The sequence below is a fragment of the Nelumbo lutea genome, chromosome 2 (assembly GCF_056320005.1).
Source record: "Nelumbo lutea isolate HS-2025 chromosome 2, American lotus-T2T, whole genome shotgun sequence".
NCBI lineage: Eukaryota > Viridiplantae > Streptophyta > Magnoliopsida > Proteales > Nelumbonaceae > Nelumbo > Nelumbo lutea.
In genome coordinates this window covers 42,559,873-42,574,538 of record NC_142685.1, presented here as the reverse complement: position 1 = coordinate 42,574,538, position 14,666 = coordinate 42,559,873, and the positions used below count along the sequence as shown (strand labels likewise).

Genomic DNA, 14,666 nt, shown 5'->3' with positions numbered 1-14,666 from the left:
GTGGGCATGTTTAATTTGTTTTATATTTCAGGTCAACTTGTGTGACTACAATACAGAAGGGATCGAAGAGGTGTTAGTTTGTATTAATTAGTCGACTTTTATGACTACTCAGAAGTCAGAAACTCGTCTTAATTCTCGGATAGTTCAAATAAAAAGAAAAATAAAAGAATACTAATAGAGGAAATAGTAATATTTGGTTTCAATCTATCATATAAAGCAATTTTATATCAAAATAAGCTTAAAGAAATCTGTATTACAAGTTGAAAGAATACTAATTAATCAACACATATATTTGGTTGACTTAACCCAATCAACATTTCTAAGAAACCCGCGGGCATCCCAAGAACTGTTTTGGCTGTCTCTATTCCCAGTAAGAACAGTCCCACCGTCCCTTTGAAGTCCAAGTCAGAAAACGGTGTACCTATGTAATCTGCTTCAATCTTTATCATGAATACAGAAGCCACTAAGCTGTTCTACTACTAATTGTCTTTTTTCAATAATCTCAAAAGGCAGTCTACACTTGCAGAGAATTCTTGGGCTGATTGGCCTCAATTATTTTTAACAGTGAATAACAAACAAAATGTTAGAGAGAAATTGGCTGAGAACAGGTCGGCACTTTGGACCATTTCAGCCCATAGAAAAACCATGCACGGGAAAACAAGGATTTTCTTCATTTCTTGAACCTATTTTGGGCTTGACAAACTAAGGGGTACGTTATTTGCAATATGAATGATCTTCTGATTCAGGCCAGCAGTCTTTGATATATGATTAAATAACAGAAAAACTCAAACGGGTCAATGGGACAATTCAGGGACTATCAATTCATGGGTTAATATATAGAAAATTAGAAATTCTTTGTCGGAGTAATTGGAACTACAAAACCGGAGGAAGGTTAGGCCCCTCTGGCACAAAAATTTAAGGGGGAGGGTCGATTAAAAAATAAAAACACAAAGGAAATAAAACAAAGAGACAAAGAACAAAAGAAAAGGAGAAGAAAACGTAACGTAAATATGAAGAGTGCCAATCAACAAGTTGGCTGTGTCATGTGTGTATTGGCCTTATTAATATGCTCGGGCGTCGGTCCCTTGTACTGGCTCCCCACGATTACGCACGCCCTTCTATTTTGGGCTACCAAAGTCTTCGTCTTCTCGTCCTTCTTCTCACTGGTTAAGGCGGATTCCATATATCTGTAGTCATACTCATACCCAACTTTGGACGGGTCCCATCAAATAGAAGAGCCTTCGCGCCAGAATCATCAGTAAAAACAATATTATATTAGATGATTTCACCTTTTTAAGGGATTTGCCCAATATATATATATATATATAGATGATTTTGATTTTTAAAACGAAAGTCACATATGGTGGCAAACACCCCTTTTACTTTTTACCTTTTACATTTTCCACTTATTAACTTATTTTCTTTCCTTTTCATCTACGACTTCACCTTTAACAGTGTATCATCTTCTCTAGGGGTGCTAGTTGGGTATCCAATTTTAAGAATATATTCTGTATCGGGCCCATTCAAATTTTAACAATTTTAATGTTTCATAAGGTAAGTTTTACGATACTAACATAATTATGAATAATTAAATGCATATAAAATAATATAAATTTAAGGTTTTACACTAGGAATAGTGTTTTTAAAATTGGACGGGATCATACGGTTGGATCAGAAAAAATAGAAACAGATTATCTGATAGGTTCTGTTTCACCTCAAAACCGTTGATTTAGTCAGTAAACTGTTAATTCGGGCAGTCGAACCATTGAACCATCAATCCGGATAATGGTTTTTGACCATTTTTTTGTTATTCGTTTTTTATTATTTTGTCAGAGTGGGCTATCTGTTCGGATCAGACAGTTGGACCATTTGGCAATTCCTAGAATGATTTTCTGTCCGATCCAGTTTTAAAAACCTTAACTAAGAGTCAGTGAACCACAAAAATAATCGAGATTGATTCAGTGCTCACACCGTTTATACAGTCTTTTACAGCCATGCATTGAAACTATCTTCGTACTTTTCTTGGGAAAAAAATTTCTAATGCACTGTACAAACACGGTTTTGTGAGAATCAAATCCGATTTCCAAATAAACAGAGTATCTTTGAATCATTCGTGTTTTATCTTCTCCTCGCCTCGCCTCGCCTCGCCTCTTTATTAAGATGTGAAACGCGCCTTTGGTTCTGATTTTGCCGAACTTTCTGTAGACAAACCCGAAAACGCGTTTAAGAGAAAGAATGTATGCGAGAGGATTGCAGATAGCAGTGAAATGAGGCTCCGGGTTGGGGAGACATCAAAAATGTTTGTGTCACAGCCTAGGTCTTCTTCGAGTCAATGAATCAATTTCCTTCCATTGGCGGAGGCGGCTATACCAGGAATAACCCTGCTAGTAGAGATGGGAGATGATGATAATTTGCGATATTTCACGAAATATCACCCTTTGGGCCCAGCCACCGACATGAAATATCGGAGTTTATAGCTATTCTTTCTTTTAATTTTTAATTATAGAAGTCTAAGGAGAATAATATGCAATGAGATCCAAACTGATGAGATTGCGTTTAGATAAGCCTCCTCATAATTAATGTTTTTTTTGTTGGTGCTTATGAAGGCCAAAACTACAAATCCCCAATTTTAGTCTGTGATTTGGGGCTTAAGTATTTTGGCATTAAATTGTCATGTTTTTAATTAAAAGTAATTCTTATCAAACACTTACTGCACTTTCTTGTCTGGCTCATTGTAGTTTTTCCTAACCCAAAGCAGAAAAGCAAGAGATTGTTCAAATGGGGCTTTTGTCACATAAAAGATTCTTAGGTCATGATGACAATTTCGTGATTTGAGATTTTACATTAAAACCCTATAAGATTTGGGATGGATTTGGATTTTGTCTTTAAGATACCTGATACCCAAACCTGATTATATTTAACACAGATATCCATCCCTATTACTTGATTATAAGCCCAAATTACGGGGAAATCTCTATGCCATAAACATATGATAATGGATGAGCTTTGACCAAATCAAACCCAAGCATGTAAATTTTAATAAAGACCACTTTTATGATAATAATTGATTGGTTATAAGTTCTTTTGGTATCAGAGCCAAGCCCTAATAAATACATGTTTTATAAGAAATAATATAAATAGTAAAAAGCGTTAAGAGAGGATTTAAATCCTTCCTCTTGTGTTCCAGGCACTTTGGGACAAATGGTACGACCTCTAAGCTGGTTAGTAGATCTGTTCATGGGCCAGGCTGGGCCAGGTTTTGTATATGTCTCAATAGAATACATTCAGGCCTAAGCCCGAGCCTAAGTCCAAGCCCGAGCCCTACTTAGGTCTCACTATTACGTGGAAAAAAAGAGAAGAGGAACAACGAAAAAAAATATTGTATATATATTTTTATTTATTTAATATAAAGTATCAAGTAGACCTGTTCACAAGCCGGGCTTTGGGCCCAACTTTACATTATCTCGGGTTCAGGTTTTGGGCTCGGCCCATTAGAATTTTTACAAAAGCTAAACTCAAGCCCGACTTATGGACAGGTCTTATCAAGTCGAGCTTAAACTTGAATTGGGTTTTTTTGAAAAATCCTGAGCCCGACCCAAAAAAAATTCAGACCCAACGCTTTAAGCCCAAGCCTGAATCCACATACCTAAAGTTATGATCAAATCCGAGTTATAACAGGCTAGGCTAGGTCAGGCCAGGCCAGAGGTCTACTGGTTAGTTGAAACATAGGATCAGTTGCTATAAACTCGTCAACAACGGCCCAAATGGTATGACCCTGAGTTGGTTATAGCCGAAATGTAGGATCCAATCCCTTTGCCGCCAAGTTTGGGGGGAGGGGTGTTATGGGTATGGTGTTGCACTACAGACAACAGTCCTTTATGTGGTACATGGGCGTACCACCAACATAAAAAAAAAGAAAAAAAATCTGACCAATAACGATCGTCTCAACTGTGAGAGAGGCTGGTTTTGAGTTCTAACTCCTAACATCAAATTCAGAAAGCATAAACTATCTTAAATACTAATCGCAAGATATTTAAAGTCCTACCTCTCACTGTACTACTATACTCTCTTAGCATAATTTCCAATAAAATAAGTTAAATAACAAATCTATATATAACAAAATATCAAATAAAAAATTAACCTAATTTTAGAATATAGATGATGGGTGTCAAACAAAATTTATCAGAATATTGGCCCCGCATTTAATATGGGGTGGTCATCATTCTCTAGTTTTTGTTTATTTACAGGTTCAGTGTCAAATTGGTTCATCTTGGCTTTTGGTGATGGGTTGAACAGTTGAATCATTTGGGTCAACGATGGGTTGAAAGCATGGGACTCAATGGGCTCTTTTTTTTTTTTTTAATATATTTTCATGAGAGAGATGATTCAGGGTCTTTTATAAACAAAACATGTACAAATGGACTAGTTAATCCAATCAGGAGTCAACATGTCAAAAATCTATATAGCTGGTAATTGTGCACAGCATAACTAATATGTTCACTACTCATGATTGGATTACTGGATTGTACATGTATTGTTTGTGGCAGATCCCAACCTATGAAAAATTCAAAGTGGCTTTTATAACTAGGGAATGCTTCCTAAATATAACGTTCATATTTAATTTATAGCTACAATGCTATAAGATCCTGAATTTTTTTTATTCCCTAAAAGCTAAGATATGCTTAAGATGAATACTAGTAAACAATGAATTTAAGCTACATATGTTGTACATCTATCCCTTTTGCATTTTTGATTATGTAACAAGTTTCTGCAACTTGGATTTCTTCACGCTAGCTGCAGAGACATTGTAGGACCACGAAAAGAGGTCCACTTTTGTCTTTTAGCGATTTTCTCTTCTTCTTTTTATGGATCCCACAGTGACAATGTGTGTAAGGGAAGCTGAGAAGAGTTGCATATATAAACTCATTGTGAGAAAGAATAAAGAGAACAAACAGCAAATAGATGACCCAATTTATTCCTTGTTTTCCTGTGATGAGGGCCACTTAATATATCCCTAGCGTTATATTCTGGTTCCGTGGTCACATTTATTAAGAGGGAGTGAGGTAAGTGCTGATCTTGTACCTCTTTTTGTAACGAAGCTTTCACCACAGCTGGTGCACAGCTCAACTTACCTTGTTGTTTATTTGTCACTCACTAAAGAGTATCTCCTTGGATATGTTCAGAGTACCCTCTTAAGCTACAAAATTTCTAAGAAGATGGTGACCTACCATCAGAGAGGTTCTGTTCTAAACGTAACAAGACGATTCATATATCAGATGGTAGAAAATTTTCTATTCATCTGACTTTCCAAACAGGTGATCTTCCAGGTTAAACATGGTGACTGAAGTCTGAAGGGAGGAAACCTCCTTGCAGTAACCATGGGGGCCCTCCCTCTATATTCTCTGTGATTATTGAATGAGGACTCCGGCGAAGACTACATTCATCAGTGGGAGCTGAGCTGAGATGAAAAAAATCCAGACAACACATTGGATAAGAACACCCTTGAACTAGTTACTCCATGGGAACCCTAGCTAGCCACCTAATAAATTTTCTCAATGTGATCTTATCCTGTTTATCAGTATCCATTGGGATCTATAAAACTATTAATGAAAGATTGCATATACACAGTCCTGGAGTATTCTTTCCATGGCCGCCCCAGATAAGATCTTGTGGTGCCATTGCTAGAAGCCAAGTCTGGAGCTGCCATAATTTTACAGTTGTGAATGGAAATTCCGGTGTTCTGATTTGGGTCTGTTCTGCCTTGGGCCGTGAGAGCATTGAACTGGCCTTGCATCGGCAGCCGAGCATATATGTTGCAGTCCTGGAAAACAGCGGCAGCATTTCCGAATATGAAGTCCACAGTTCCATATATATCACATTCCCTGTAGAACTGCCTGAGGGAATGGGTGTATAAGGTATCCTGGTAGCCTTCGAAGCTGCAACTATAGAAGGTCGACATGTCTGCTCCATTCCGAACCGCCACTGCCTGGTGCTTGATTGCTCCTGCAGTGTTGCGAACCGTTATATTTACAGCGACGAACCCCTGTCCAACTACAGCTGCACGGAGAGGAGATAATCAAGTGTCAATGCTGTTAATGAAATTGTAAGACAGTAGTCGCTTAATTGGGACGAAAGAAGGTTAGTTTGATCTTCCAAGCTCACCCAGTGTTGCAGAATTGAATGTAGTCCAACCATCAACCACACCTCGGTCGCCTGTGATCACGGTCTGGTCAATACCGTCTCCTATTATCATCAAATTCTTCTTATTTTTAGCAATGGTTACGTACTCTTCGTAGATTCCGGCGACTACATAAATCAAGAAGTAACCCTTGTTTGCTTTAGTGTTGGTGGGAGCTGCGGCGATGGCATCGTTGATGCTTGTGAAATTTCCACTTCCATCTTGGCTCACGACTACCATGTCTCTCACTAAGACATCTGGCGTAGTTGTCTGAAGAAGCTTCCTTCTGCTAACATCGTAGATGTGGCGGTTGTGGCTTGACATTATCAATGGTAGGCGACCATGTTGACCCATTTCCTGGTCGGCGAACATGAGCTTTCTCCCCTTAACTTTGCCGTTTTTATGAACCCAACCACGAGTAAACAGTGCTAGAGAGACGCTGTACAGTTTAATTCCATTGGAGAGAGGGGTATAAATTCCAATCTTGGCCCTCCAAGCTGATGCGAATGTCTGAAGTTCATCCAAACAAGTCTGTTGATTAGTCAGTGTAGCGCTAAGAAAGGTTTGGACATCATTAACCTGCAAGCTGAGGAGAGGCTTGGTAGAACTGAGACTATTAGCGGAGCTTAGTAAGAAATCGGCATTTAGTTCTGCAAGGAGCTGGCAATCTTTGAGCACTTCAAGGACAGTGGTTGATAATGGCAACAAGGATCCGAGATACTGATTAATCAAAGTTGAAATCTGTGTTGCTGCAGAGAGAGACTGACGAACTGAAAAGCGGCCGTAGTCATAAATATTGGCAGACCCATTGCGAGGGAGCACGGATTTGCAGAAGTCAGGATAAGGGGTGGAGTTACAAGCATTTTCCGGTGTCACAGGAGCCAAGGAGGGATCTTGTGCAGAAGACAGAGAAAAGAAAAGAAGGATGGAAAAGAGGAGCGTGGAATAGCAAGAAGAGAAAAGGTTGCAAGGCATGGTTACTGGTTTTGATGAATTGGAGTAGTGGGTGGGTTCTGTCTATATAGAAGAGAAGAGGATGCAAGGCATTGTGTTTTGAGTTCAAATTTACCAGTGAAATCGATACTTACCAGGTATCCATACGGTGGATGGGTTGGCGAATACTTGACAAAATACAGATGGGATCTTGTGGTTGGGTCCAGATCTCTGATCTCCTATACTTTATATCTTCAATTAATCGCTGGCTCATATCATCATCTTTTAGGATTCTTTGGCCATCCAATGTTCAGTGCCCGGAAGTTAATGATAATCTGTATATATCTTGATGCTTCGGGAATTGACTTTCAATGTCCGGATCGGATCACGTGGTATAGCTTAATTACCGTAATTCATGTAATCTTTGTCGTCAATGAGAGAAGCCACACTATTATTTCAATTGTCTTTTTAGATAATTAAATATGAAGAATCTATTGTGAAGTCCCACAGAACAGAATTTTTAGGTAGCTAAAGGAAGGGATAGCGTATAGTTTTCCCATACCTTCTCCCCGCCATTTCTTTCAAACCAAACATAACCAAATTAAATATGAGAAAATGCGAGAAGCTCAATTTCTAGTCTTCCGAATTGAGTTTTTCACGCTTTTTGAGGTACAATCTTTCAACCCAAAGATCTTCTCCCAATCAAACCGAGAAAGATTGAAAATCAAGGCAATTTCTTACATGGTGCTGTTGATGTGTGGGTTGGCAGTACCGTTTTTTAAGAAAATGATGTATTTTTTTTTGGTTTGGAAACTTTGGTGTCAGGTAGAACGTTTTCTGAAGCAACAACAATGTTTCTATTTGGTATCAATGCTCCACGAAACATTTCCAGCATTGGTACCTTTTATCCGGTGCATCTCTCTCTCTCTCTCTCTCTCTCTCTCTCTCTCTCTCTCTCTATATATATATATATATATATATATATATATATATATATATATTATCTTACATCCAACAGTGGAAAAAAACACCTATTTCATCCTATGGTCCTAATTGTTGAACATACTATAAAAAAAGAAGAAATTCAGGAAATCGTGAGGAAAATGGCAAAAATTTTGAAAATTACATGGAAAAAATAGAAAAATTCATACATTAATATAGAAAAAATTCTAGACCAATGGATAAGGCTTCTTTGTTTCTTCTCATCATTAAATCCTATAATTAAATACATACATAATAAATTAACAATATCAATAACATAAAAACTTATACTTTTAATTTTTTCTTGGAAAAAATAGTGTTTTCATCTAGGTGGTGGTAAGAAATTAAACCATTTGGGTCAAATGGGCCAATCCATGTTGCCACAATTAAATAATAAAAAGAAAAATTATATAAAAATTAAAAAATGGGGACGTTTTTAACATCATATATTTGGCATATTAAATAATAATAAATATTATAAACAATGTTTTAAAAACCGACCTAGAGGTTGACTCGCTTTTGCCTTCGACTCACAAGTCACTAGTTTGACTGTCAAGGTCAAACAAGTCAAACTGTTCTACATCAATACTATGCGTGTGTGTGTGTAAAAATACATATTTTATCAATAAATAGTATAATTATGTTTTACATATATTACATATAATATATGTATTATGTCACACTTATTTATTTTTTTAATTCCATTTTAAATTTTGATTTATAAAAAATATAAAAAATGCAATTTGGCACCAAAAAAAGGGTTTTTTTTCATGAGAATAGCAATGCAAGGCACATAATGCCCTTAGGACATATGGATCTTGAAAAGTTACTCCAAATTAAAAAAAAAGCCAGTCCAACATCGGAGTATAAAGTTATGCTTTTAAAAGTTTGCACATAATTAGGTGCACAACATGTGATTTGGTTACTGGGTCGAACATGTTAATGGTTGATGATGGTGCGCGATCTGAGAGCTCCTAGTTGGAGGGTTATCTGGAAGTTGGTCACGTAGCAAGCTAGTTCGAACTACAAGAAGACAGACCAGAGAGCTTGGGGTGGCTAACTTGTCGGGGTCGCTCCGATGCTTAAGTCAGTACTGTAATCTTGGTTATGAGCTGAAAGTTTGAGTACGAGAGAGCTAGTGAGCAAATAATCATGCGTACCTTGTTTAGGGGATTCAAAGACCTTATATAGTTGAGCTGTCATGAGTCTGAAGGGGTCTCTCCGGGATCTTCAGAGTGAGAGGTAGAAGTCCGTTCCATTTTAGATGGTGGCCATCGTGCTAACTCATAAGGCTTATCGCTTCCATCCGATTCGGGCGGGATGAGGATAAGCCCTACAATTGTGCGGTATAATCCCGGAAAGCTCGGAGACCGTAGGCGAGCTTCTAGAATCCACCGTGTCCCACTTCGATGTATGCAGTTACCGAGGTCCCCTGGCTCTAGTTTTGCCCGAGATGACTGAGGTGCCCGAAGTGGCCCGGTCTACTGAGGTGGCGAGGGGTGTCAAGTCATAGCCTGGCTGGAAGGTCGCATCCATGTGTCTTTCATTCATTAGTTCGGGCCAAATCACCCCTTATCAGTTGAATTGCCCAAAGTTAGACGATTTTTAACCAAATGGAGAGTTTCAACAGAACCAAACCTAGAATCAAGGCCGAGTGATGGTTCAAATGGTTCAATCGGGCATGTCAACAACAAGTTAAAAACATTGATTATAAATAAGAAATGTTTTTATTAATGGTGGAAATGAAAGGTAAAATTTAAAACCAATTGGAAGTAAAACTGTTTTCCTATTATCTCTCATTAAATCTCATATCTAAGGCATATTCTCTTATTAAATCCTATATTTAAGATATATTTTTCTCATCATTAAATTCTATTAATTGAACCCACAACATTAATTTTAATAATATAAAAATAAATATTTTAAAAAATAATTTAAAAACAAAACCATTTTCTTCTCTCTTGGTGGTGGGTAAGCAGTTCAACCATTTGGGGTTAAATCCGTTAATAAATAATGTCATAATTAAATAATAAAAAATTAAAATAAATAAAATATATAGTACAAAAGAATAATAAAATGAACTGGCATGTCATTAATATTGTATATTCATTATACTAAACAAAAATAAGTATGAAATGTAAGAAGTATTTTTATAAATGATGAAAATGAAATGCCAAAATTAAAATCAACCTAGAAATACTAAAATAATATCATAATCAAATAATAAATTTTTTAAAAATAGAAAATACAAAGAATCACAAAAATAATTATTATACATAAGGTATAATTTATCAACAATGGAAATGTAATACAAAATTTAATGTCAACCTAGAAATCAAACTATTATTCTTTTGGGTCATGGGTTAGTGGTTTGGGTCAAATGGACTAATCGATGATATAATAGTTAAATAATAAATATTTAAAATATAATAAAAAGTACATGTAATCAAAAGAATATATAAAAAATTATATATTGATTATGTCAAACAAAAATGATGTGTGATAAGTAAAAATTATGTATATAATGTAGATGAAATATATAATTTAAAATTGATTCAAAAGCAAAGCCGATGAATCAATTTTTGGTCATGTATCAATTTTTTGTGCTAAGTATCTCGTCATTTGGTTTGATTCCAAGTGGCCGATGACTCAGAGGCCGAAGTGAACTTTTGCTGGATGAGGACTTGGATGCCGAGCTGACCAGGCCGAGCTGGGGGCAGATTAGGTGCTAAGTTAACTGGGCTAAGCTGGGTAGGTTAGGTGTAGAACTGACTGGGCTGAGCTAGGTAGGTTTGGTGACGAGCTGACTAGAGTGCCGAGCTTACCAGAGAGCCGAGCTGCCTGGTGGGGAGTTGGATTGATTGTTGAGCTTCGTAGTTCTTTAGACCTGCAAGGAATCAATGTCAGAGGACCCGGGGTGGCTAACCCGGCGAGGTCACTCCGATGCTTAAGTCAGTACTCTCATAGTAGACTGCGAGCTAAAAATCACAAAGTATGAGAGCTAGAATATGCTTACTTGCCCCCCTCATGTCATTGGGGTTGGTGCCTTTATATAGGCATTGTTTGGCATGGGCTTCATGCACCATATCCGAGATTTCCGAGAAGTCACCTATGTTGTTCGAGATTCCCGGAGGCAGTCGCCATGCACGTTGACCACCCTCTGGATCGTTCGCCACGTGGGCCAACTTCCAAGGATCGTGGGAGTGTTAGGATATGCATGCCGAATTTGTCGGCGAGCACGTTTTGCAGGTCACCAGGCCGGCGCTTGAGTCAGGCCTCTAGGTGGGACACCATCAACTTGGCTAAGGCAAGTTGTTGACTAAGTGGTTTCGGGTGTCACCTAGTTGTTCCAAAGTGCCATGTGTCACAATATCATTGGAGGGCCAAATCCGCCCTCATCATTTGCCCCCCACTCCCAAGCTGAAAGTAACTCGGCGAAGGGAGTAGGTTGCTCCTTTTGGCCTGAAATGACTAATTCGATGAGCTCGTAAGTGTCGATTCAATTCCTTAGGCTCTGGGAGCGAATTGCACTCCACGTCGAAGAGGCGACTGGGTCTTATGTGGTGCCGAAGTCCTTGCTAGTTCGGCACTTTAGCCCTTAAGCTCTAGGTGCGACTTGTAGTCTACTCTCCTTGATCTTTGATTTTGGCCATGCCGAAGAGGCGACTGGGTCTTATGTAGTGTCGAGGTCTTTTATCAGCTCGACACCTTAGAGCTACGGCTACGCTGCATCAGCCTCGTTAGTGACGTCGGTTACCCACTCCTATAAGAAGCTACTAGGAGCTCGACCTACTGGGGCAGCACTACTGACTTTAGGTCACCAACTCGCACGGGAGCCTTGGAAGGCTCGACCGGCAGGGGCATTTAAAATTGGTAGAGCTGCTTAGTCTATTGGCCATCAACTTCTTGCTTAGTCTTTGAGTTCATAAAAAATGGAAACTAGAAAGTGAGAGCTTTTAGTTTCTAAAAGGTGAGAACTTAGCTTTCTAGAAGAAGAGGACTCAGCCTTTCGGAGGATGAGAACTTAGCTTTTTGTAGCGATTCCCACAGATGGCGCCAATTGATGAATCAATTTTTGGTCATGTATCAATTTTTTGTGCTAAGTACCTCGTCATTTGGTCTGCTTCCAAGTGGCCGATGACTCAGAGGCCGAAAGTGAACTTTTCCTGGATGAGGACTTGGATGCCGAGCTGGGGGCAGATTAGGTGTCGAGTTAACTGGGCCGAGCTGGGCAAGTTAGGTGCCGAACTGACTGGGCCGAGCTAGGTAGGTTAAGTGACGAGTTGACCAGAGTGTCGAGCTGGATTGATTGTTGAGTTTCATAGTTCTCTAGACCTGCAAAGAATCAATGTCAAAGGACCCAGGGTGGCTAACCCGGCGAGGTCGCTCTGATGCTTAAGTTAGTACTCTCATAATAGATTACGAGCTAAAAATCACAAAGTATGAGAGTTAGAATATGCTTATTTGCCCCCCTCATGTCATTGGGGTTGGTGCCTTTATATAGGCATTGTTTGGCGTAGGCTTCACGCACCATATCCGAGATTTTCGAGAAGTCACCTAAGTGGTTTGAGATTCCTAGAGGCAATCGCCATGCACGATGACCACCCTCTGGATCGTTCGACATGTGGGCCAAATTCCAAGGATCGTGGGAGTGTTAGGATATGCATGCCGAATTTGTTGGCAAGCACGTCTTGCAGGTCACCAGGTCGACGCCTATGCCAGGCCGCCAGGTCGCGCCTGGGCTAGGCCGCCAAGTGGGACTGAGACACCATCAACTTGGCTAAGGCAAGTTGTTGCCTAAGTGGTTCCGGGTGTCACCTAGTTGTTTTGAGGTGCCATGTGTCACAATATCATTGGAGGGCCAAATCCGCCCTCATCAGAATCTATTTTTTTATTTAAATAGTGTGTCAATGATCCAACTTTTCAAAGAAATTCATGATGTCATAAATTGAATAATAAATATTAAAAAAAAAAGATAGAACAAAAAAGATAAAAAAGTATAGAGTTTTGTCAAAGACATTTCTAACTTTTCTAATATTATATATTCATCATATTAAATAAAAATAATTGTTAAAATAAAAATAATTTTTATTTAAGACAAAAATGGAATACAAAATTTAGTAGTAGTAGTAGTAGTAGTAATAGTAATAGTAATAATAATAACAACAACAACAACAACAACAACAACAACAACAACAACAACAATAATAATAATAATAATAATAATAATAATAATAATAATAATAATAATAATAATAATAATAATAATAATAAAATATAGTTTTGTATAAAAAGTATAGAGTTTTGTCAAAGACACTTTGTAAGTTTTCTAATATTATATATTCATCATATTAAATAAAAATAATTGTTAAAATAATAATTATTTTTATTTAAGACAAAAATGGAATACAAAATTTAGTAGTAGTAGTAGTAGTAGTAGTAGTAACAATAACAATAACAATAACAATAACAATAACAATAACAATAACAATAACAATAATAATAATAATAATAATAATAATGATAATAATAATAATAATAATAATAATAATAATAATAATAATAATAATAATAATAATAATAATAATAATAAAAGAAAAAGAAAAAGAATTCATACGTTTCTGTAGGTGCACATTTAGTACAAGTATTTAAGTTTATTTTTAACCATATTGTTACTTTTATTAATTTTAAATTTTTATCCTAACTATGATATATCTATAGTTAAAGTAATTAATATGAAAAAGAATTCATAAGTGCAATGCACGTGCTTAATTACTAGTATAAATAAATAGAGAAGATTATGATCTATGTAAGAGTTGGGGGTATGTAGGTTTTGGGGCTGCAATTAGGTTCGATTGAAATCAGGTTTTGCCACATATGAATCTGAATGGTTAAAAAATAAAACCCCGAATCAGGTTCGATTTGAAACAATTGAAGCACAACTAAAACACAATTATTGTTCCATCAATGTGAGTATCAGATGTGGCAAAATAATGAAAAGCAAACTGTAATTAAGTTTGATTGTTTCAAGTCGACTTGAAACAATTCCAAACTAAAGTCTCATTTGTTCTCAAAACTGATGTCGATTCAAAGATATTCTTAATTATTTTACTTATAGTGAAAAAGTGAAGAAGAGCAAATTGAAAAAATAGAAAAACTGAAGAAGTCTCCTCTGTTGAAAAATTATGAATTTATATATACTAAAATCAAATAAACATAAAAAACAATGATGAAAGAGCAAATTAAAGTCTCCTCTATTTAAAAACATGGTGATTAGTGTTGATGCTCGGATATTATCCTCCTTGGACCCTCGGCCCTCAAACCTCGGACCTTGCTCACCTCAGACTCCGCTCCTCGATTACATCGGTCCTCAGACCTCAAGCATCTTGGATCCACTCGGGCTTAGGGAGTAAATTGATAGTGTTGTCCTCAGCCAATCTGAGCATCAACAATTAGAATGATAGAATGGTGAAGGAAACAAGGATTTGTTTTTGCAAGTGATGAAAGAGCAAATATCACACTAATCGACCAAAACAAAAAAAATAGAAAAAAAAACTTGGAATGCTTGAAGAAT

The 14,666-nt window shown here is 37.2% G+C and overlaps 1 protein-coding gene across 1 annotated transcript; it reads right to left on the bottom strand.

Annotated features, from left to right (window-relative positions):
* Positions 1–5,575: 5,575 nt before the first annotated feature.
* On the bottom strand, positions 5,576–7,298 carry LOC148870169 (putative pectinesterase/pectinesterase inhibitor 41). The gene is made up of 2 exons (XM_088968173.1): positions 6,163–7,298; positions 5,576–6,057 (listed from the first exon to the last, which is right to left on the bottom strand). Exons 1-2 carry the CDS (start codon positions 7,151–7,153, stop codon positions 5,576–5,578), a joined length of 1,473 nt encoding a protein of 490 aa, XP_088824299.1. The 5' UTR covers positions 7,154–7,298.
* Positions 7,299–14,666: the final 7,368 nt, after the last annotated feature.

Bases quoted from the DNA above. Each gene is read 5' to 3' on its own strand.
- LOC148870169 (XM_088968173.1), bottom strand. From the start codon at position 7,153: ATGCCTTGCAACCTTTTCTCTTCTTGCTATTCCACGCTCCTCTTTTCC. The intron at 6,058-6,162 runs GTGAGCTTGGAA...CTCTCCGTGCAG, and splicing joins ATTCAATTCTGCAACACTGG to CTGTAGTTGGACAGGGGTTC.